General features: G+C 41.7%; 1 protein-coding gene across 2 annotated transcripts in view; it reads right to left on the bottom strand.

The window, feature by feature from the left end:
* Nucleotides 1-22,814, bottom strand: part of LOC139050987 (alanine--glyoxylate aminotransferase 2, mitochondrial) — a 48,461-nt gene that overhangs the window by 5,596 nt on the left and 20,051 nt on the right. For both annotated transcript variants that reach the window (XM_070527926.1, XM_070527929.1), the window contains exons 9-12: nucleotides 20,585-20,657; nucleotides 10,313-10,461; nucleotides 6,938-7,087; nucleotides 1,395-1,493 (exon numbers count right to left, since the gene is read on the bottom strand). In XM_070527926.1, coding sequence (XP_070384027.1) covers nucleotides 1,395-1,493; nucleotides 6,938-7,087; nucleotides 10,313-10,461; nucleotides 20,585-20,657 — 471 coding nt within the window. The remainder of the gene's footprint in view (nucleotides 1-1,394; nucleotides 1,494-6,937; nucleotides 7,088-10,312; nucleotides 10,462-20,584; nucleotides 20,658-22,814) is intronic.

Here is a 22,814-nt window from a genome sequence, read left to right as displayed (position 1 = left end):
AACTACTGCTTGCTAGCACTTGGGGCTTTTTTGAGAAGGAATAATTATTCAAAGATACTAGGACAATGTCCAGATGTCATTTGCACTGAGAAACATAAGACATGTAGAGAAAAGTGAACAACAAGATAGCAATGGCAATATCCAGTAAGAACTGGGCCAGCTCAGTAGGTGCCAATCATTTACTTATGCTTGTGATGTGTCAAGTGCACGAGTGCCGTGACCGGAGGGGGTCAGCCATGCGAAGATGACAACGAGAAGTTGCAGCGGTTGCACGAGCATGCCAAAGAAAGAATTCGAACAGCAACAACAACAAGCCAGGAGAGAGAAAAGAAGAAGAAACCGGGGAGACCTGGAACAACAAGCCTGCGTGGAGGAAGGAGTTTGCCAGTGCTCCAGGCATGCAGGAAGGTGCCGATCTATGTAGGAGAAATGAAGCCCATGCACTGGGAACTGCCCATGCATTGGACTTGGTGTCCGGTGTTGAGACCTCTACCGTGCCAAGGCCACCTGCTCATGTTCCTAACATTGCATCCGGACTTCCTCCTGCATCACTAGATCCCGGTTGTTCGCTTGAGAGTGACCAGGATTTTTCTTCAACAGCACCTGTCTTCAGCACCACTTCTACTCTACAAGTGCTGCCTCCATCACCACCTCTAGTTCAACTTGCAGCCTCACTGCAGACAATGAAACTGTAGGCCTTTATTGAACTTGATACTTTCTTTGGGGACATAATTCTTTTTTGTGTTTGATTAGATTGTAGAGTTCTTTTTCTTTTTCTGCTGGATTTTCTTTAATGAATGGCTTGCGGTGTGGTAACAAACAACTTCATGCGCTGAGGCTGTGCCTCAGCAACGATTAATTAATTGAAAGAATTTCACCACAGTGCTGTGCACACTGAATCCAACAGTGTCACTTACACGACAACATCTGACACTATGAAGAAGAAACATTGATAACATTGTGCTTCGTTGACACCAAAAAAGACAGGCTTACACATGTAGCATCAGCAAGTAAGGGGCACAAAGCTTACGGTGCAAGCACCTAGGCAAGAACTGCCTCATGGAAAGCAGACAAAAGGCATCACCTTTGAGGATGAAGTAGGAGGAAGCTGAGACACAGAAGGGGCCAAGCAGTGCAGATGAAAAAACAGCAGCTGTACATGCAATGCCTGATGAGAGCTATGGACGGGGATGCTACAACACAGACCTTGGCAACATCGCAGAACTGTATATAAGCATAAAAAAATGTCATGTTTTATTCTATTTTTATTCTAGACTGTTATGGTGGTGGCAGCATTATAGGTACTAGGGGGGGGGGGAGAGGGGTATGCAAAAAGGTGCTTAAGTGGCCACAGAATGAACACTATGAAACAGCTGCCCCGGTTCCCTACTTACATGCCCATGCTGACCACCCTTGCCAATAAGAAGGCCCATTTCACGGCAGTCCTCAAGGATGGCATTCACTTTGGTTGCTGCAAGAGGAACTTTTGTTTCCTGCAAAGCACAGAAAATATACATTTTTGCCCATATTTTCTGAATAACTATAAACCTGCAAAATTATATGGAGCACAGAGACACGTCAACAAGAAGACCTCATCACAAATGTGCCTAATTCCTACATAGTTATAATATATATATATATACGCACACCATATTCCTGTTATTGCATCAGCGGTTGAAGGAGCAACTTTCATTGCACAAAGCAATGCATGAAATATTGTATGCGACACACTCGAACATAACCACTAGCAAATTAAAGTTCTTTGTAGAATTATTAGCCCCCCCTCTCACCCAAGAAAAATTATACAGGTGCTTATAATGACAAAAAAGACAAAGCAGATAAAGCAGTAGTGTGCAAGTGGATGCTGTCTCTAAATGATGACTACATGCTCTCAAAGCAAGTGCAGTGAAAAGGTGCTTTGCTTAAAAGTCATGTGGCCTAGGTAGCATTTTTAGGAAGATACAAAAATGCTTTTTAGTCCATTTATATATCAAATATATTATAAAACATATGGAGATGGTGAAATTACTGCATTTATTATGCACATTTGTGTCGAAAGTTTGCCAGATATTTTTAACAAAAGATAAATAAAAGCTTGCACGAAAATAGCAATTCTTATTTTTCAAACAATTACCCCTAGTTTCTGGAAAAAGCCTGGTGACACTTAACACAACTATTAAAACGAAGCAGAGAGCTACATCACAAAAACATGATGTGCAACAGCAGCTTTCCCAGCTTTTTTTACTGCTAGAAGCTTGTCATAGCCACAATCTTTCAAAAGTGTCATTTTACCAATCATAACTGCACATAAACCATATAATTAGTGACAGGTCAAGAATGCAGTAGCAAGTGCCCTTGAAAGGGTACATGCTGCCATGCACCAATGAATCGCTTCATCCTGGTCACCCTCTCCTCCCTTCTCTGTATCCATGTCCCTGCTATCACTTTGGTCAGGCACTTTCTTGCCTTGAAACTCCTTGCCCTGCAGGGAAAGGAGCTTTTTGTTGCTGGATGAGAGATAGCCATGCCTGTTAAGAAATCAACCAGGTAATTCAGCCTTTCATGATACATCTTGTTGATGTCATGCACGAACACACTAGTCAGATGCGTCGGCAAGGAGGTACTTTCAGGAGGTCAGTGAAATCCCTCTCCTAAACCCCTATTCAAATGTGTGTGTAATTGCTGTGAGCTGTCCTATTTGTCCAAGCACTTGGAGATTTTGGCTGTGTGCATGTGGAGATCGACTGCAGCATGCTCATTGTTTTTCTGAACAACTGGAGCATCTCCTCTATATGCCAGTGGCATCTGTAAGGGAACTATTTCTCGAAGCATAGAAATTTGAAGGGCAAGGCATTGCACCACTTTTTTGGGAGCATCTCCTGCATTTCTTTACTTGTATACTGACTATAGCGCTAGCTATCCAAATAGACCAACAGTACCCAAAAAACATAACTTCCATGAAGTACACTAAAGTTACAATACATATACAAAAACATCTTCCTTTGCAAATGCCTTATCATTGATATATGCTACCGGGGATGCATACTGGCACTTGTGACTAGGGAAGGCAAAATTGTAGGCTGGCCATCACACTATATTAAGCATCCTCAAATTATTCTGAAATTTCAGCACAAGTCAAACTTCTTTAAGAGGAAGCTTTAGCTCGGGCCCAACTCCGACGCGGCCTATTCAAATACATGTAAAACGCAAAAACGTTTTTATGAGATAACCCCTGTACCGATTTTGATGAAATTTGTTGCATTTGAAAGAAAAAGTTAAACTATAGTGACTGTTGGAAGCGGAATTTCTATTTAGGGCTTGAATTTTCTTAAAACGATTTTCAAATATTTGACCGTTTGAAAAAAGTAGAAGCACGAAGTTTACAAATTCATAGCTCTGCATCAAGAACTGATATCGCGGTTCTGTAAACGGCATCCATTAGATCATTTAAAGCGGACAAATTCAATATGTCATTTTCAATATGTCAATAAACCAAGTTTGTAAACCAAGTCAAATTAGGTTTACAAAAGAATTAAGTGTAAAGTAATTTATTCATAACTTGTCTTTTAAAGCATTGACAATAGCAAGCAATGTCATATGCAGCACATAGCTTACAACATGTGTGCATATACAAGTACATGAGAGCATTTATAAGAAAAAAAAAAAGAACTGAACACATCTGATAAGTGAATTCTTATGCTGTACAGCCTTTAAATGGATTGCCTGGCAATTGTAAATTGTAAAAATTATTGACTTTTTATGAAAGGTGGTTTTCATACAAACTAGAATAAAAAGCTTGTGCAAGGAATGACGCTAACATTAAAGGAGTACTGACACAAAATTGCTGGCTTGAGATGTTTGTGTTCTTCAAGTCTTATGTTATAAGGATATGTCCAGAATATGTAACAAGTCTTGTGTTATAAAAATATATGTCAACATGGCAGCTCCGTGTGGCTTTGTGACAGTTTGCAAGGACTGCTATGTCAACGATTGTTCTCTGCCAGGCTCCTTGTGATTGTGATGCTCCTTGCGACTGCCTCCTCGTGTCCACCATCAGGAAGAGAGGCATTGGATCTGCATTACTGTTACCATGCCAGCCATCTACCAGCTATGCATGCGTTATGCGAATAAGCCAGCATGTGCATGGCTGTAAGTTGGCCAGGGCAATAATAATAAGCAGCCAAAAACACATTACTACTAGTAGCATTGTATGTGATGTGCTTCCAAAACACAACACAATGCCAAGGGAAGCATAGAGCAACTAAGGTTTTTTATGGAACTGCATAATTTATTAAAGATGAAGGCAAACTTAAAATAAAGGAAAGGGAAATAAAAGTGGAATAAAAGAAAATTGCCCTTTCAACATTGCAGCTGTATTCTGCAGCTGTGCTTCATGCCTTGGCTCGGCTTCCTTTCCTTTCTTCAATTTTTTTTTCCATTTACACTTCTGCGTTCCTTTCCTACTCCTTTTCTGCCCCTTCCTCCTTCAGACAAGTAGGCATCGTGTCCCTTCTGGAGGCAGTTGTCAGCCTGTCTTCAAATCTTTTGTTAATGTTTACAAATAGTAATAACGAATAATGTTCTTTATGGCACTATATGCCTTGTGAGAGTGAAAGGAGGAAAAGCAAGTGATCATTGCTTATGTTCCTACATGCAGGACTGAAAGGCTTCTTTGGCCCCCTCCTCTTCATGCTAAGTGAAGATTTCCATGAAATGTGTGGAGTTTAACGTCCCAAAACTGCACAGTGAATTATGAGAGACACAGTAGTGGAGGCCTCGAGATTAATTTTGACCACCTAGGGTTCTTTAATCATAATGAAATAAACTACGCGGTTTTATGAGCTACAAACACGGTCTGATTAGGACAGTGAATTATGCACAGTGAATTATGAGAGACACAGTAGTGGAGGCCTCGAGATTAATTTTGACCACCTAGGGTTCTTTAATCATAATGAAATAAACTACGCGGTTTTATGAGCTACAAACACGGTCTGATTAGGAGGCATGCCGTAGTGGGGGACTCTGGAAATTTGGACCATCTGGGGTTCTTTAATGTGCACCTAAATCTATATACATGGATTTTTTGACATTTTGCCCCCGTCAAAATGTGGCTGCTAGTGTTCTTTAAAGAATGCGGACCTAAACCTAAGTACACGAGCATTTTTGCATTTCATCCATATCAAGATGTGGGTGCCGCAGCTGTGAATCGAATCTGCATATAACCTTGTGCTCAGCAGCAAAATTCCATAGCCACTGAGACACTGTAGCAGGTTGAAGGTTTCCATTAGTGCTTTTCTTAAGTCCAGTTCAAAATACACGCACTGCATCAGAACAATGAAAAGATTTTAATAAAAAACTTCATTTCTCAATGAGTCGTGGGCGGTGAGTTTTCATTTTTTCAAGGAAGATTATGAATTAAGATTATGCTAGCGTTCTTACAAGATTCCAGTACATTCAAAGTCATGAGGCATTGCGTATACAGGGTGGCCAGTTTTTCTAGAACAATTTTCCCACCATCCTTCAACAAATCTGCTGTTACCTGATCCTCCCCAGCTGCCTTCCCCCTTTGCATAGCTCCCAAGGCTTTCTTTACTTCTTCCGGCATTACTTGTGGGATTTCAAATTCCTCTAGACTATTCTCTCTTCCATTATCGTCGTGGGTGCTACTGGTACTGTACAAATCTCTATAGAACTCCTCAGCCACTTGAACTATCTCATCCATATTAGTAATGATATTGCCGGCTTTGTCTCTTAACGCATATATCTGGTTCTTGCCTATTCCTAGTTTCTTCTTCACTGCCTTTAGGTTTCCTCCATTCCTGAGAGCATGTTCAATTCTATCCATATTATACTTCCTTTTGTCAGCTGTCTTACACTTGTTGATTGACTTCGAAAGTTCTGCCAGTTCTATTCTAGCTGTAAAGTTTGAGGCTTTCATACATTGGCGTTTCTTGATCAGATCTTTCGTCTCCTCCGATAGCTTGCTGGCATCCTGTCTAACGGAGTTACCGCCAACTTCTATTACGCACTCCTTAATGATGCCCATAAGATTGTCGTTCATATCTTCATCACTAAGGTCCTCTTCCTGAGGTAAAGCCGAAAACCTGTTCTGTAGGTTGATCCGGAATTCCTCTATTTTCCCTCTTATCACTAACTCATTGATCGGCTTCTTATGTACCAGCTTCTTTCGTTCCCTCCTCAAGTCTAGGCTAATTCGAGTTCTTACCATTCTATGGTCTCTGCAGCGCACTTTGCCGAGCACGTCCGCATCTTGTATGATGCCAGGGTCACTGCAGAGTATAAAGTCGATTTCATTTCTAGTCTCGCCATTCGGGTGAGACTAGAAATGAAATAGACTTTCTGAATGAAATAGATTTGCCCGAATGGCGAGCAAGATTTTTACTTGATTTCAATTTCACAGCCTGATTCCTCTTGGTGGTGTAATCTTCCTTTATCTGATTGTCGCATACTTGGCTATCACTAACACTGCTTCGCCTGTCTGGTGAAACTGATCGTGACTCAAGAATCTCAACATACTATATATTCTTGAGCGAAACTAGCAATAGCAATCGCTGCCACTGTAAAGCCAGCCTGGAGATTATCTCACTTCTCTGGCTGTTTCAACGAGGATGCAGCTTGTGCATCGACTAATAAGGTTTAGTAGCCAAGCTTATACGGTAAATAGAGCTGTGGCATGTTCAAAGTCTTTTTGTTTTTTGTTTCCTAAAGAAATATGTGGGTCGACCTATATTCAAATTACAATTTTTAATTTCTCGGCGAGTTCAATTTATGGGGTCGACCTATATTCGTGTTTGACCTATCTTCAAGAAAATATGGTATACCTTTACTGTCTGCTACTCTACCTGAAAGGAATACTCAGCTGTGTAGCACTGACACATGCACAATGTTTTTAATTGTTAAAAGCAGCTGTACTAACCCTGTTCTCCACAAGTTCCACGCCAATCATGAGTCCTTTGCCTCGGACGTCACCAACCACAGAGTATTCTTTCCTTAGTAATTCTAAGGCATGCAGTAGTTGAGTTCCAGTCACACGGCTGTTTTCCATGCAGCCATCTTCATCCAAAACCTGTAAATGAAAGGCAAACTCACGTGGCATTAGAGGCAGCTGTGGAGAGAAAAGCATTTTAGAGCAACTTAAGGGACAGGGCTTGTGTGTAGCAGCTGTGCATCATGTTTATAAATACAGAGAGGTCAGATGTGAAAAAACAAAAGCAGAAAGTATGAGTACAAGTGTGAAGACAGCTGACTTCAAATAAGGCTCCCTAACTTTGCTAGCTAGACTACCGGCAGAAGCCCTTCAAGCAGGCTTGACAAATACTTGTTGCATGCAGAGTACAAGAGCAAATGAAGCCAGTCAGTGTTAATCAGTCAATGAAGAAAATGAGCCAAGTTAGTGCAAACACATTAATAGCAATCTGTGTGTTGATGTCCTCTGTGTGAAGTACACCTTCTCCCTCTATGACGTGAATTTTACTGGTGTAACATCATCAAGAGCTATTGTCAATAATGTCAAGCACATTCCTTTATCATTGTCCTCATTGCATGGACAACATAAAGAAGTGGTGCAAGTTTTTATGCAAGGTTATTCCACATGGTGGCTAACAAGGTGGCCTAAATTCTGTCACTGGCTGTGTTTGTTCTGGATTTCAATATGTAGTCCCCATAGTGCTTGACTAGGATGCAGGAATGCTGTATTCAACTCTTACTGGAGACAATGCTGGTGCGAGACAGTTGTGCTTCTGAGCATGAGCTTCCAGATTGGCAAGCCATCGATACTTGGACATATTGCCATGCAGCAATTACAACTGCAGACATGAGTGATGTACGATCCTTCATTTGGCTGTTTGGCAATTAGTACTAAGGCTTCCTTGGCATTGCAAGAGGTCATAAATAAGCAGGATCTATGCAAAGTAATGAAAAGCAAGACAAGTGAATGGCGATGTTCTGCCTGTCTGATAGCACATGCTTAGAAGCAACGGAAATACTCCCTCTTAACCAATGGCACCTCTTGTAAACAGAGATTGAACTGCATTTCTTCTATGTCCAGAGAGCTGTGACAGGGGCTTTGCAAGGCAAAGCATCTGTGTCCCCTGCTATATGAATGAAATATTCCTGGCAGCAAAGCAGAGAAACATGTAATGCATATTGCAATTGTTAGTGCAGGTCTTAAGTTTCCCCATTTAAATAATGTGAAATGAAATGCTCTCATGAGCCAACCTTATTCCACTAAAATGTGTAGGATTTTAAAGAAAATGTCAAATTATATTAACTGACTGTCGCAGAAGCTTTATATCGGCTTTAAAATGTGTTATGAAAAATGAAAAAAAAAATCCTAACACTTTACACAATGCAATGCCACATTTACTGATAGAACTATATAAGAAGGACATTGTTGCACTTCCTTAAAACTTATCTCATAAACAGTTGGAAGTGGATAAAATAAGTGTGCTACATTGTGAGTTACACAAACTTGTTACGTCAGTGCACATTTTGCAAAATAGCATTTGTGAAAATTACTGGGTAGCTAAAGCTTAGTGCTAGGCATCAAATTTTTCTGCTTTAACCGCTCTTATCAGATGCGGTTCATAAAACTGACTTGTCCATCTGTCTGTCTGGCCATCCACCTGTTCCTCCCGGATTTTTCATGTTTTATTTTTTATTTTTTCACTACCTTTTCTTCAGGTGAGTTAGGAGCTTGTAAACTTGACGTTTCTTTTGAACCATTCTTATGTTTTTCATCACTTCACATAAAATAGTTGATGGTTTAAATAAAGATTCTGTAACTAGTAGTCTGAATTATTTTATGCAACAAACCTCATTCAAATGCATTTTTGTAGATGCCTCATGAGAGCATTTCTGCATTTCATGTATGTATGAAATGTTAAAATTAAAGTTGGGCCCAAGTAAAACTCTTTCTCTGAGCAAATTGCCAGAAGGGAAGTCCTTCTGATCATTACGTCATACATTTAAGTGTTCTGCATAATGTATTATAAGGTTTTAAATATCTGCTTCGCTAACGATCGTGGCGGTGTCACTCCCCTGCACTTTCAGCCGGCCCGTCACAATCTACATAGCAAGTGCATGACGTCATTCGAGCGAGCTAATTGATTGGCTGCCCATGTTCTGTCATTGTCAATTTTTCCAAGTTTATGATGAACAAATTTTTATAATAGTTGAAAGGTTGCATTAATTTGTTTCTATATAAAAAAAAGCAAGAGAAAGAGAATACACAATGACAATTTATCACTACACTCAAGCACTTCTGGCACACAATACGCGTCATCTGCTTGTATTACAATGTGCTCTGCGATGGCATGAGCTGCACGGTCAGTATTAGCATTGAGATGTCTTTACGCGAGGACCATAAATTGCCCTTATTGAATTGTGGACTGCAAGTCTAGTGATTGGCGACATGTCAAGCTGCAACATAGTGTCCTTCTGCATGTCAACAGGCGAGTGGAGTGGCTGCAGTGCACTGAGCCTTACTGCAGTGCATCGAGCTCATTGGGGATTGACGGCCAGGCAGCTAGCAGAAAGGTTGGAGAGGCTTCACGCGCTGGCTCCAAGACACCGGAAGTAGACGTCATGACATCACATCATGATACAGAGTCAATGAATTGCTCAGCGAACAAGTTGAGTAGGAGAAGCAGGGCTAGGAAGGAGGCTAACTTGTAAGTAACTGTAGCTCTCTTAATATGAGATGCTTCACTTAAATTGTGGCGCGAATGTTTTACTGTAGCTGTACCCTATGCATCTATAAAATTTGTCCAAACTGTTGCAGGGACCCTTTAACAACAACTTTTTTTTCCTCATCACTTTAATGTCTGAGTCGATATCTGTTTTCCAGGAATATTCCACACTTCTACTTGCATTGACAGGCAAGTTACTGGAATTTATTTCTGCACCTGAAAACACAGCAGTCGTCTGTTTCACAAAGGTCAATAATTGCATCTCTAATTCACGAACAAACTGCATGGCACTTCCACTGCCTGTGAAAATTACAGAGAGTAGCAGTCAGCAACTATGAACCTTGGAATTTGTGTGTTTCACTCAAACAAAAGATTTATGCTGCATCTGAATTTGGCTCACATCTTTTTCAGCGTTCTAAGATGATGGGCCTATGTATCCATTTGCGACTTTCTATCACTGCTCACACAACTGTCTGTTCTCATACTAAATAATGAACTAAGAGGCCTAGGTTAGCAATGGAATCAACTGCTGAAAAGGACCGCAATAATGTGGCAGTTAAGCTTCAACAGAAGTGTAAAAAAGGGCCACTTAGGCGACTGACATCAACAACAGCTGACCCAACAGCAGTTGCCACAGGGTTGCCACCAAATGTGTTGAAAAAGCTAGCTGCATCCAAGGCTTTGGCAATTTCAGGTGTTGTGACGACTGCAGCTAGCGGAAAGCCATTGCCAATGCCTTTTGCCATGGTCACTGAAACAATTTTAAGAAAAATACATTTCAAAGAACTGCACATAGCAAGCATGTTCAAAAACTGCAGTTTAGCAGTTGCTTCAGCTCATAACATGCTTACACTGCTGACCAAATGGCTTTATGCATGTGTTACTACAATGTAAAAATTCAGCCATGCGTGTGAAGTGTAATTTGTATTCCCAACAATTTAAGAAAGGCGAGTTCCACAGAAGTCTTTCCTCAAAACATTATGAAATTTTAACACCAGATTTATTTGAACATATAATACCAGCATAAATGGAATCTAAAAAATTAATGGGAACAGCATTTTAATATGGTTTAATACTCTGCAAATATTTTATATAATTATAATATTTAAATACTAAACAACAACAACAATAATAATAATAATAATTTAATACTCTGCTTTTAATATGTTTTTTTCTTTCATCAATTTTCAGCCGCGAGGATCATACCAATGTACCTGATGTTGCTGATTATGACTGGCAATTTATGGAAAGTACTGAAATCTCGGTGGAGGGAATTGCATGTCTTATTAATAATCTCAGGTTATCTACTTCATCTGGTGTTGACAATATTAGTTCCAAGATATTAAAAAATACCATTTCTATATCCAGTAACATTCTGTACCATATATTCAAACAATCTTTGTTGTCGGGACAGCTGCCTAATGACTGGAAAATGGCCAAAATCATACCCATATTTAAAACTGGGAATAAAAACTTCACAGAAAATTACTATCCAATTTCATTGACCTGCATTTGCTGCAATGTGCTCGAACATATAATTGCTTCTCATATTTATAATCACCTAGAGTCCAATAATGCTTTCTTTTTCACCATCAACATGGTTTCAGGAAAGGATTATCATGTGAGACACAGTTACTTGAATTCACGACTGACCTGCACCTTCACATGAACAATAACCAGCAGAACAATTGCATATTCCTTGACTTTTCCAAAGCATTTGATCATGTAGCCCATTGTCACCTTATTGAAAAATTGACTGCATTTCGAATTGACTCCTTCACACTATCATAGCTTTGCGATTTTCTTTCGAATCGTCAACAGTTCACAGTAGTTAACAACATTGCTTTGTCTCCTTTACTTCTGGTGTGCCTCAGGGCAGCGTTCGGGGCCCATTACTCTTCCTAATTTACACAAATGATTCGCCACCTAATGTTGCTTCTCGCTTACATATGTTCGCTGATGACTACATCATTTACAGATAAATTAACAGTACTGATGACCACCTGGCCCTTCAAAATGATCTTGCACTAATTCATAATTGGTGTAACACCTGGTTAATGGCTCTAAATGTATCAAAATGTCAGGTAATTTCTTTTAGTCATAAGCACGACAACTCACATTTTTCATACATCAATAATAAATAATTGTGACATACAGTATCATATAAATATTTGGACGTTCACCTAACCGAAAACGTCTCCTGGACAGACCACATCGCAGCCATCTGCACAAAAGCTTCAAGGACATTAGGTTACTTACGTCATAATCTGGGTAATTCACCTTCCAACATCTGCAAATTGGCCTTTCAAACATTTGTTCGTATGCATCAGTATGCATCAAGTATGCATCATCCATTTGGTCCCCACATCCTACCTACTTAATCGACATGCTTTAATCAGTCCAGAACCAAGCTGCCCGTCTCATCTCACGTAATTATAGCCACCACTCCAGCGTAATGCAAATCAAACTTGATCATTCCCTCCAGCCTTTGAATCTTCACCGTACTATCGCTCTGTTATCCTTGTTTCACAAATAGGTTTATAATGACACACAATTCACACTGCATATCCAGGTCGCCTCAAACACATCTCACCGATTAAATAACTACTTAAGTTTTGCGCTTCTTCCCCCCTCTTGCACGCATGTACACTACGACACATGCTTTTAACTTTTCCGCACTCCCTATGGCCATTCGCTTGTGAAACAATCTTCCTGATAACATTGCTTCCGAGTCAGGTCAAGAAAAATTTCGTCATCTCCTACACAAGCATTTTTCATAATAGCACTTACAAATCACTTTATCTTGTTTTTTGTACTTGGCAATGTGCTTCGAACTTCTTGCGATGTTTTTATTTATATTGATGCATTGCTATCTCACTCTTATCAATTGGTATTTTATGCTGCGTTACGTGTTCACTTGTATGCCCTGAATATATTATTGCTTTCTTGCGTTTCTGTCCTGAAATATCCCTTGAAGCATTGTATTCCTTGATCAGTTCATTTTTCATGTATTGTATTATCTATGATTAGTGCCTTATATTAATTTTACTCTTGTTCTTTCCGTGAAGTGTGCCTTTGTGGCATTTTAGTACTTCAGTTTTTCCTTTTTCATGTTTTGATCTTTTTAGTAATGTTGAAGAGCCCTGCGTTGGGACGTATCTTTTGTACCAGACTTCAGAAGGCTACTTACTCTATTTTTATTTTATTTTTTGCCTTTGATTTTGTAATCCCCCTTACACAATGCCCCCATAGGGTCTGTAAGGTATTTTAATTAAATAAATAAACAAATTTCTGCATTGCTCAATTCCAACACATGCTCCTACAGTCAAGCGAGAAATTGGTTTTATAAAATAGATTTTGAAGCAAGGTGCATGGGTGTGTGCACAAGGAGGCAAGAGAAGCAAAGGACCATCTAGCCTACTGAGAAAGAAGGCCTTAGTCTGCCCCATAGCTTTTACTGTCCTGTAGAGGATACATGTATGACTGTAAAAGGAAAGCAATTTGGAACGATGGCATACACTAGTGAACTTGAGAGCACAGAACTGAACGCAAGTGATCATTTTCCCTTATGATTGAACAAGTATTCCAGAATAGCTGCTTCAAAGGTTTTGCAGATACCTGGTATGAAGGGCACATAAGGTGGCCGAAATTGCCGAGAGGAAGGGGGAGCTTTGCTAATAGGGACTACTGCATACACCTCTGGCAACCTCTCGTGCACAGCTCTACTATAGGCAGCCTTCACAAAATATCTTCGCTTCTTTCAGTGGCTCTTGCTTGAGTCCCAAGATCATGTGGATGCAGTGAGCAGCTACTTTCACATTCGTTACCCTCAACGGTTCACTGGTTCCCTTCTAAACAAGAGTTTCTTACAATAAAGTGAAAGCTCATTAATTCGAACTTCAATAATTCTAATTTATGGATAATTCGAACTGTACGATTTGGTCCGGCCAAGCTCCACAGAAGTCTATGTATAAAAAAGTCCGTTAATTCGAACGCGAGAAGGTTCCCTCACGGATAATTCGAACTACGCTCGCCTGACACACGGCCAGAGAAGCGCGCCTACTGCCTACACACAAGGCTGTATTGCCTCCGAAACGGAGAGAACGGCGAGAGAAGGCAATATCGGAAAAAAATCTAACCGACGCGGGGTCAGCCAGAAGGCAGCGGCGGCTGCCGCCTTTCTGTTCTACGTAACCTCCGAGACTTCTTGCCCGTTGCGAATCTCGGAGGCTTTGCAAATCTTGTACAGCTGCTAATGTTGTGCAGAGATGGCACGGCAAGCGCCAAAACACAGCGCATCAAGTACGTCGCAGCTGTGCTTGCAATCAAGAACCAACGAATCAGGGCCTTCGCCACCTTCACATGTTCGGCGTCTTTGTCTCGGCAGTCTTCATCGGTTGTGTACCTCTGTTTTCAGCTTAGGAGGTATCGGCCGTCGTGATTCATTGTGATGGTGTTAAGCTTCGGCTAACGTTCGTTTCTGTGGACATCGGTGGTGTGGCACAGTCGGACCCAGAGCTTCGACTTGAAGATGGCGTGTGCCCGCGGCACACGCCATCACTTTCTGACACGCCAAATTTCTGACATTCCCTACTGCTTCCAAATCGCAGTGTACTGTTGCTCTCCTTCACTTTCGTTAGTTCGAACTTTCGTTAATTCGAACTGAAGCGGCTTCCCCTTGCGGTTCGAATTAACGAGCTTTTACTGTATCACCCAGAGGAAAAATGCAAGTTTTCTAACAGGTGCTGTGTCACTAAGGGATTGCTGAGATGTGGGCATGTGAGGGTTGTCCTGGGTGTTGCTTATCTTAAAGCTTGGTAATTTCCACACAAATAATGCTTTTTTAAGTACAAAATCATCATACAAAGTCTTGGTTTGCATGTCCAAACAATATCTCCTCCATGAGCCTTTATGGACACAAAAGGTCTCACTAGTTATCTTATAATCAGCATGTGTGGCATATTATCATGGCAGCCTTTATTTAGTGGAGCCAAGGCATGGATGGAGCTCGAGAAAGATTTGCCAAAGAAATAGGGCAGAAATTTTGCTTAGATGACTGCTGAACATAAATATGTTGTGCTGCATGGTATGTGCAGCCTAAAGCATTACAGATACATTGCACCTAACCCTTCCTGTTCCTTCTCATGTTGTCCTTTTTTTCATGCACAACATATCTGTGTGTCTACCAAAAAAAGAACACGCTGAAGGAAGACTGGTGCTAACGAATAGGAACCAGGATCTGACATGTCCAGTGGTAGAGCAACTGCGCCAATCCGCCTTTTTCATTTTCCTGTGCTGCCCTCTGCGGCACATTGCTGGAAACGTTTTGGAAGGGTGCTGGGGCTTCCGCTGGTTGATCTGTGCACCTGCGCCCACATGTGCGTCAGTTGTGCGTTTCGTGGATTGTGAATCATTATTAATGGCTTCTCCGGGCAGAATGTCGTTCCTAGAAGCCATGAAGCACTCAATGATTACTGGGTGAGCAGGCCTGAATATGCTGTTGTGCGAACAGTGCAGCGGATAAAGGCACGCTGAGTTCCCTTTGCAGACACAGCTGCCTTGGAGTTTGTTGTTGCTGATTTCTGCACTTGGAGCTCATGTTTTGTATTCTTTTTAAACATTATTTTGACATTCCACATATTCTAGTAGTCTCTGAGCGCAGCCTTTTATGCCACATTTATAAAAGCGGTGCACTTGCTTACATCGACATCTACAGACGCAAATCGTTAGCGTCAAATATTTTGGAAAAGCTGCATTGCTGATATGAAGTAATGTCAAAACGTAGCAAAACATACATATCTGCGCATATGTGCCATGTTGTTCCACCCCGAGACGATCAATATGAGTAGCCGAACCACTTAAACAATGGCCAAATATTACGGGCTGTTAACTTATTTCCGATTATTTCTGATTCTCACTTTTCTTTAAGTCCATCATACTTAGAGGTTGCGCGTACCATAATATATTAGAGAAAACTGTGCTCGCGTAAATTAAGGGCTCATTTATAGGCCGTGTTGTTCTTTCATGAAAACGTGGATGCCATCACTGACGCCATTGGTATAACTGAGCAAGACGGTTGTGTATGCTGCTGTAAACCGAATGCACCGTCTCTTGTTTCCTGTTTGACGCAGGGGTAAACAGTATGTCTCTGGAGTTGAGAAATGTGTCAGCATAACAACACATACAGACCCACCCATCTACGTCGCGAATGTGACCAGCAGCCTACGGGTACAGTGAAGTACAGATGTTGGCACAGCGCTGTGTCGCCGCTTCCCGCTTATTGTGTACACGCCGTGCGAAGTGAAGTGTAGTTGATTTAAAATCGCTAAGGACAGAACTGAACTATAAAAGCAGTTTCTTTCATTCTAACTGCTTACATTTCAGTTCAAGTTCGCCAGTAGTGGGTGCACGAGCACGACGCCACCATGCTTAACCTTTGCTGACAGGGTCAACATTGGCTCAAACTTCATGTGCACGACTTGAGAGGGTTGAAGCTTGCGCATTTCAACTTCATAGGCATGTTCTAACTCACTTTGAGCGCAAATAATTATATATACAAGCGAAGGCGCTGTCACTGCTAAATCGAGTTGTCAGTTCGATGGCCAATCGCACAGGGTTCGGTCGAATGGTGGTCGGCACACTAACTTGTTGGTGCCGTTGGCAAGAAAGCCCATCGCAGTGCGACAACTCGCACTCATCGGTTGTGTTGTTGTCAGCCTGGTATGATAAAATGGTTTCAGTGACGCTCTGTACTGAATAGTCAGTCAATCGTTGATGTGAGCATCTTGTCGCTCTCGTATCGACCCAGCGTTACCGCGCCTTAAACGAGTATGTGAAGTCAGGCACGCGCTGCCACCACCAGCAAATGAGGATCGTCGCTGCAAGGAGACTTCATCAGCAACGTGATGTTTTTAAGTGTTGCCGAAGTGCAACACACAGGCTTTTAATTAAATTTGCTAGCCATGCATCAATGAAAGCCAGCAACTACCTGGCTCACAGTGCGGTCCGAACCACTCCGATGAAGCGCTGGCTGCTTTCTGTTTTAAAGTGGAGTTTCAGTCTTACGCTATCCATGTTTTCCGCACTGCAATGACGTCGAGCTACTATTGAAGTTTCAACACAGTACATGACACGAGTGTCTGCAGCGGCGTGCATCCGAGCGCTTATTATTATTATTTTGGGAGTACTTTCTGGCGCGTGGTAATGCGCTCGACACTTCCAAAACGTTTTGTAACTAATCTGCTAGGGCAGGGCGCATGTGCTGTTGCGCCACGAAAAAGGCAGATTGCGCCAAACAACGGCGAGAGCGAGCCTTTGTGCCGTCCTGTGCCAAAACAGCATTTTAGCAGAAAATTGCACTGAGCCTGCACCAAACATGCATAAAAGTGAAACCTTCCTTCCGTCGATGCTGCGCAGCTAGCAAAACTGAAATAAAAACCAACAGCACGCTATCATCATCATCATAGAAGGAAGCAGAGGCCCTTCCATTGAGTTTCTGTATGGGCCCGTCGGAGACATCCGATTCGTCATTCGCGCATTTTTCTCTGATGGACGTACAATGTAGTTCTGCTGTGCCGTCATGCCGGTGCTTTATTTCGGTGTTCATCAAACCTGCATGGTACTGCGCAATTTGTCAAAGGAGGATGTCACATTCTAGCATTAAAGGGACACTAAAGGCTGATGCTAAGTCGACTTTCACTGTTTAAATACCATTGGAGAAACCTCGCAACGCTTGTTTCCTGCCAAGAAAAGACTTAGTTTACGAGAAAACTGTATCTGAAGGGTCCGAATACCTTCATCAGAATTCAAATGTCCCACCACCCAAACAGGGGAGCGGTGACATTGCATACGCCATCACCACCCTTTGTTGCCATCGGTGAGTAAAGCCGCACCCGAGAGACGGCGGTACCAAGCCAAGACAGAGCGGTGGGTTTGCCGCTGCAGCTGCTCTTTAGTCACGTGGCGTAGATTGTTTGAACATATCATGACATCACAGGGAAGTTGAATTCTCTGCTACTTACAATTTGTGTGAGTTTTGCGAGCCAGCAAAACTAGCGAAGCACTACGCGATAACTGAACCACTGAAACGCAAAAGCATGGGCGGCACGGAGTTGAGCGAAAACGAAACCTTTCGGCAACCTGCGTCATTGTTAAGGGTAATTTCAATTAGTTCCTTTTTTCTAAAAAGGATATAGAACTGGACAAGTAGCATTTTATTTCGACTTATAATACAATACAAGGATGTTTTTTGCAACGAGTGGTTGAGTAATAGTCACAAAATTTAACTGAGGAGTGCTTTCGTCATCGGGCAAGTACTTGAATGTCCCAGAGGAGTCTCTAATTATGTCCTGCATTTACCTCAATTTCTCGATTATTAAGGCTCTGTTCGCGATAATATTGACACGTTAGAGATTCTCGAGCACTAATCTATCACTTTAGCTCGACTTAATATTTGCCTTTAGTGTCCCTTTAAAGGTTAACTTTTTCAATGTTTATGGGTGATAGCAGGACTTTGCAAAAGAGCTGCTGCGATCGGAATTGCACGTGATGCATAGTTCAGAATGGTATGTTCCGCCACATCCAATGAGTGCTGCCATGTTTGTTGGCACAAAGCTTTTGCGCCAAGTTTGGGTCACTTTGTTATTTCATATTTTGGTGAAATAGTGGCGCCAATGCAAACACAAAACCGTATTTGTGTTTCGCGCATGTTCAGTGGCACTGCCGCCATTTTATTTTTTGCGGCCGCAAAACCTTTGCGGCCCCCATTACATGGCATGACATGAGTATATTGTAAGTCATGCTCAGTGCAGGCTTGCTAACTCGTTAGGTCTTTCGGTGACCCTTTGCCCACAAGCCATGACTGTCACACTGTGTTGCATCCTAGGTTAATAAACACGCTTTTATTGACGATCTGTCTGTGGTGCCTTCCCTGTGCCGTATCGACGAATATGGCCATAGTGCCGTTTGTGCAATGCGCTGTGGACAAGCGTGGTGTCCTTTCCTGACTGCGCTTGCAGGGTAAGCCTCGCGCACACCCATCTCCACAACTTATTGACTATATCAGTTAATATTGTTATGGACATCAGTTCTTGAGCAGTTGCATAATGTCCCTACTGCAGGCCACCTCGAGGTTTCGCATACTTACAACCTCGTACGGCGTTGCTTGTACTGGTCAGGCTGAGTACGTGCCTGTACTGCTCTGTGCACCGCTACGTTGCAGTTTGTGCGCCCTGTCAGCACCGCAAAAAACCTGCTGTGCTGCCCTCTGGACACCTTCACCCCACCGATGTGCCCTCAGAACCATTCTTTCACGTCGGTCTCAATCTTCTCAGCCCTTTTCAGACGTCAAAGTCTGGCAATAAGTGGGTTTTCGCGACTAATTACGCGACCTGGTACGCGATAACACGAGCTTTGCGCACAAGCTGTGCAACTGAGGTGGCAGATTTCCTTTTACATGACATCATCATCATGGCGCACCCCGGCAGCTCCTCATTGAATGCGACCACACTTTGTCCCGAGTAGTTGAAGACCTACTTCGCTCCTGCTCTGCAGAGCACAAGCTCTCCACTGCTTACCACCCGCAGACAAACGAACTCACGGAGCGGCTCAATCGCACGTTGGCAGAAATGCTGTCTATGTACGTTTCCGACAACCACAGTGATTGGGACAGCATGTTACCCTGCATGACCTTCGCCTATAATTCGTCCAGTCACGAGACTGCTGGCTTTTCACCCTTTTACCTTCTGTTTGGCTGCCACCCTTTGCCCTTTGACACACCTGCTTCTTTCGTCGATGAACACTCCCATGGAATACGCTCAAGACATCTTCGCCCAGGCTCGCACAGCACGCCAGATTGCCAGCTCACCGAGTCTCAGGGCACACAGAAGATCAGGTATGACAGCCGACATCGGGACGTTCGATTTCCTCCTGGATCCGTTGTCCTCTTATGGACATCCATGTCACCACGTCGGCTTCTCCGAAAAGCTGCTGCCGCGCTACACAGGGCACTACACGATATTGCGTCAGCTTCGCAATGTCAACTACGAAATTGCTCTGCTGGACTTGCGTGTCCCCATGGATGCTGCGCATGTATCCAGGCTGAAGCCTTGCCACGAGTTCACCTCTCTTATAGTTAGTGCCAAGACAGTGCCCTTACAGGCGGGTTATGTTACGGCGCAACCAAGCGTGGCGCCACTCAGAAGAAGACGATTTGATGTGTAGAGGTGGAATCGGTCTCGACAGCCATCTTGTTTATGCATTGTTGTCTCTCTTGTAAATATTGTAAATACATTTTATATGTGACTTCTGCAACCTAACAATATTTACATGGTATATGGTAAGCCATGTCCGTTGGACCCTGTGCCAAAAGTTGTTGCTGCTGTGCCAAATCGGCTTTTTTCCTGCGCCAGGAGCTGCACCGAAAGGTGAAATGGCTGTTCCACCACTGTATGTCACCTCCGCCTTTTGCTTTCAATTCTGGCTACAGCATATGAGACTAACAGCACACATATATGCATGTTTCCTTTCACTTGCCCAGAAGAGAACTTTTTCGTTGCATGGAATACTCAAGAAAACCTTTCTTCAAACAGAATTTCACCAAATATACATAGGTCGCAACAGAACTTTACAGCATATACACAAGCAAAAATGATGTGGAAATGCTATAAAAGGTAATTTAACCCTCCCTCCCCCCCTTGGCAATAAATATATGTACAATTTGTTTCTTTTATAGTGCATAATAATCACCTACATCCGTTGGAGTAGAACACATGCACAAATCATGCAAATTAAAAATAAATTATTTGCTGTATTAACGCTTCCTTGTGTCTGATTAAAAATTTAAGTCAAAGTAGTATTGATGTATCCACACTTACCTATATCTGGCATTATGCCATGACCTTCAAAGCCCCAAAAGTGGTCACCAGTCCTCCCAAACCCAGTTTGGACCTAGAGAGGTGCAGAGCAAGACAATATGCCTCATTAGAATGAGAAAAACCTGCCGTGGTGGCTTAACAGCTATGGTATTGCACTACTAAGCACGAGAGCATGGGATCAAATCCCAGCTGTGGTGGCTGCATTTCAATGGGGGCGAAATGCAAAATGTATGTGTCTCGTGCATTGGGGGCACGTTAAAAATCCCCTGGTGGTTAAAATTATTCCAGAGTCCCCCACTACGGCATGCCTCATAATCATATTGTGGTTTTCGCACGTAAAACCCCAGAATTCAATTCAATTCAGAATGAGAAAATTAAAATAATCAGGTTAAGCGATGGCACTACCTCAACGTTGGCACCTTTGCTTGATTTCTTGCATGACCTGAAGGCCTTAATACGTGCTCGCTGAGCATGCCTTTGAAAGTGGAGTTTGCAAGCATTGGCTTTAGAGGCTATAGTCATTTAGTTGTGGGAAATGACAAATTTATAAAGTGCATAAATTAAACTACCCTTGCTTTTGGAGGTTGCTTTATCTGGATTCATTTAATGGCAGAAGAACCTGCAAAGGACATTGCAGAATCAGAAGGATGGAAGCTAAATTGAGGTGCAAGCAAGATGACAAGGCTTTTCGGGCATGTTTCAGATGCACTTGAGTGTGCAACTGCTTACAAAGTGTCTTGCCAAAATACAACTGTTGCACACTGGTGCAATCAGCTAAACATGATTTGCATATATTACTGTTATGTGGACTCATTTGGCATTAAGAGAGCCTGGTGTGTGTACCATAGCTAATGCATTATTCATTCAGCCCCTATGCTAGCATGCAGACTTTGTTCAGACAAAGCTACAATCTTACACCACTAGCCTATTTCTGTGTTCTGTCCCCAATGTTTATAAACTGCTGTTTGCAAGTTCAAGAACTTTAGGAATGAAATTCACAACATAATTACATAATAAGATACTCTATTTATTGAAGCAACAATGAAAGAAACTAACAAGCACCAAGGCCCATAGACTTCATAACTCAAGCCCTCCATATAGTATGACGAAAGCTTCAGAACTTTCTCGGGTAGATACACCGGCAAACATACTTCATGCCAATGACTTCTGTTGGCTGCTTTGATAGTTACTTCACTCAAACAAGCTTCCACAGTTTCTTAAAAATATGCAATACAAATTATGAAAAATATAAAAATAACACATTGCCCGCACTGCAGTACACATCACAGTATGATGCAGTGGGCTCAAAGTGCATCTAAGAGAAGAGATGCAAACAAAACAGAACAAAAGCCATTGACTGATTGTACTGTTACAAAAGGCTGTTAAAAATTTGGCAATTCCATCAACTCAAAGTTGCATTTTCGTGGTTCCACAAGAGTAATTGTGTATGATAAGCTGATAAATTGAATACTGATAAAAATAGATAATGAGAAATGAAATATAAATTGAATATTTTGCAAATAATTTTAAATAGTTAATGAACACAATGCAAGTGCAGCCATATATATAAGGATTCTATAGAATTAGTCCAGTCTAACAATATCAAGACCTTACAGTCCAGAAGGAAATATTTAACCTGAAGTTTTTATACTTACTGTTCAATTGTAGACTCGTCCTGAACCCTGCCTCTAATATAACTCCATTAACAACCCGACAAACCCATCATACTCATCCTTTGGTCTTAACTCTGTACTTTGCAAGAACTAACCTGTTCAAGTTTTCCTTGTTTCCCTGAACAATTGCAGAATAAAACGAGCTTCCACATGCAACTGTTCACTCTTTAGAAACTTTAGAATCTGCTATATAGTTCTGTCTCAATTTTTCTTTTCCACTTCTCCTGCAACACAATGACGGCACATAAGTATCTGAATATTATGCATTACTTCCACTTTTAGAACTGTTGCTGTATTCCAAACTGTCGTATTATTGCTTATAATACTTAACTATTATTGTACATGCATTATTGTGTTATATTCTGTATTTCTTGCCTCTCCTGCTTGGCCATTTCATGCATGCACTGATAAGTAAACAAACAAACAAAACTTTTTGTCAGTTTCCAGATACACTGCCATACAGATAAAATATTTATGCAATATCAAATATGAATTGAATATTTAAAAATAACTTTGAACACTTTATGAAATACATTGGCTTTACAACTCTGGTTCAC

This window comes from Dermacentor albipictus, chromosome 1, assembly GCF_038994185.2.
Source record: "Dermacentor albipictus isolate Rhodes 1998 colony chromosome 1, USDA_Dalb.pri_finalv2, whole genome shotgun sequence".
In the NCBI taxonomy this organism is placed as follows: domain Eukaryota; kingdom Metazoa; phylum Arthropoda; class Arachnida; order Ixodida; family Ixodidae; genus Dermacentor; species Dermacentor albipictus.
Note: the sequence above shows the minus strand (reverse complement) of the source record. Positions and strands in the feature narration are given on the sequence as shown.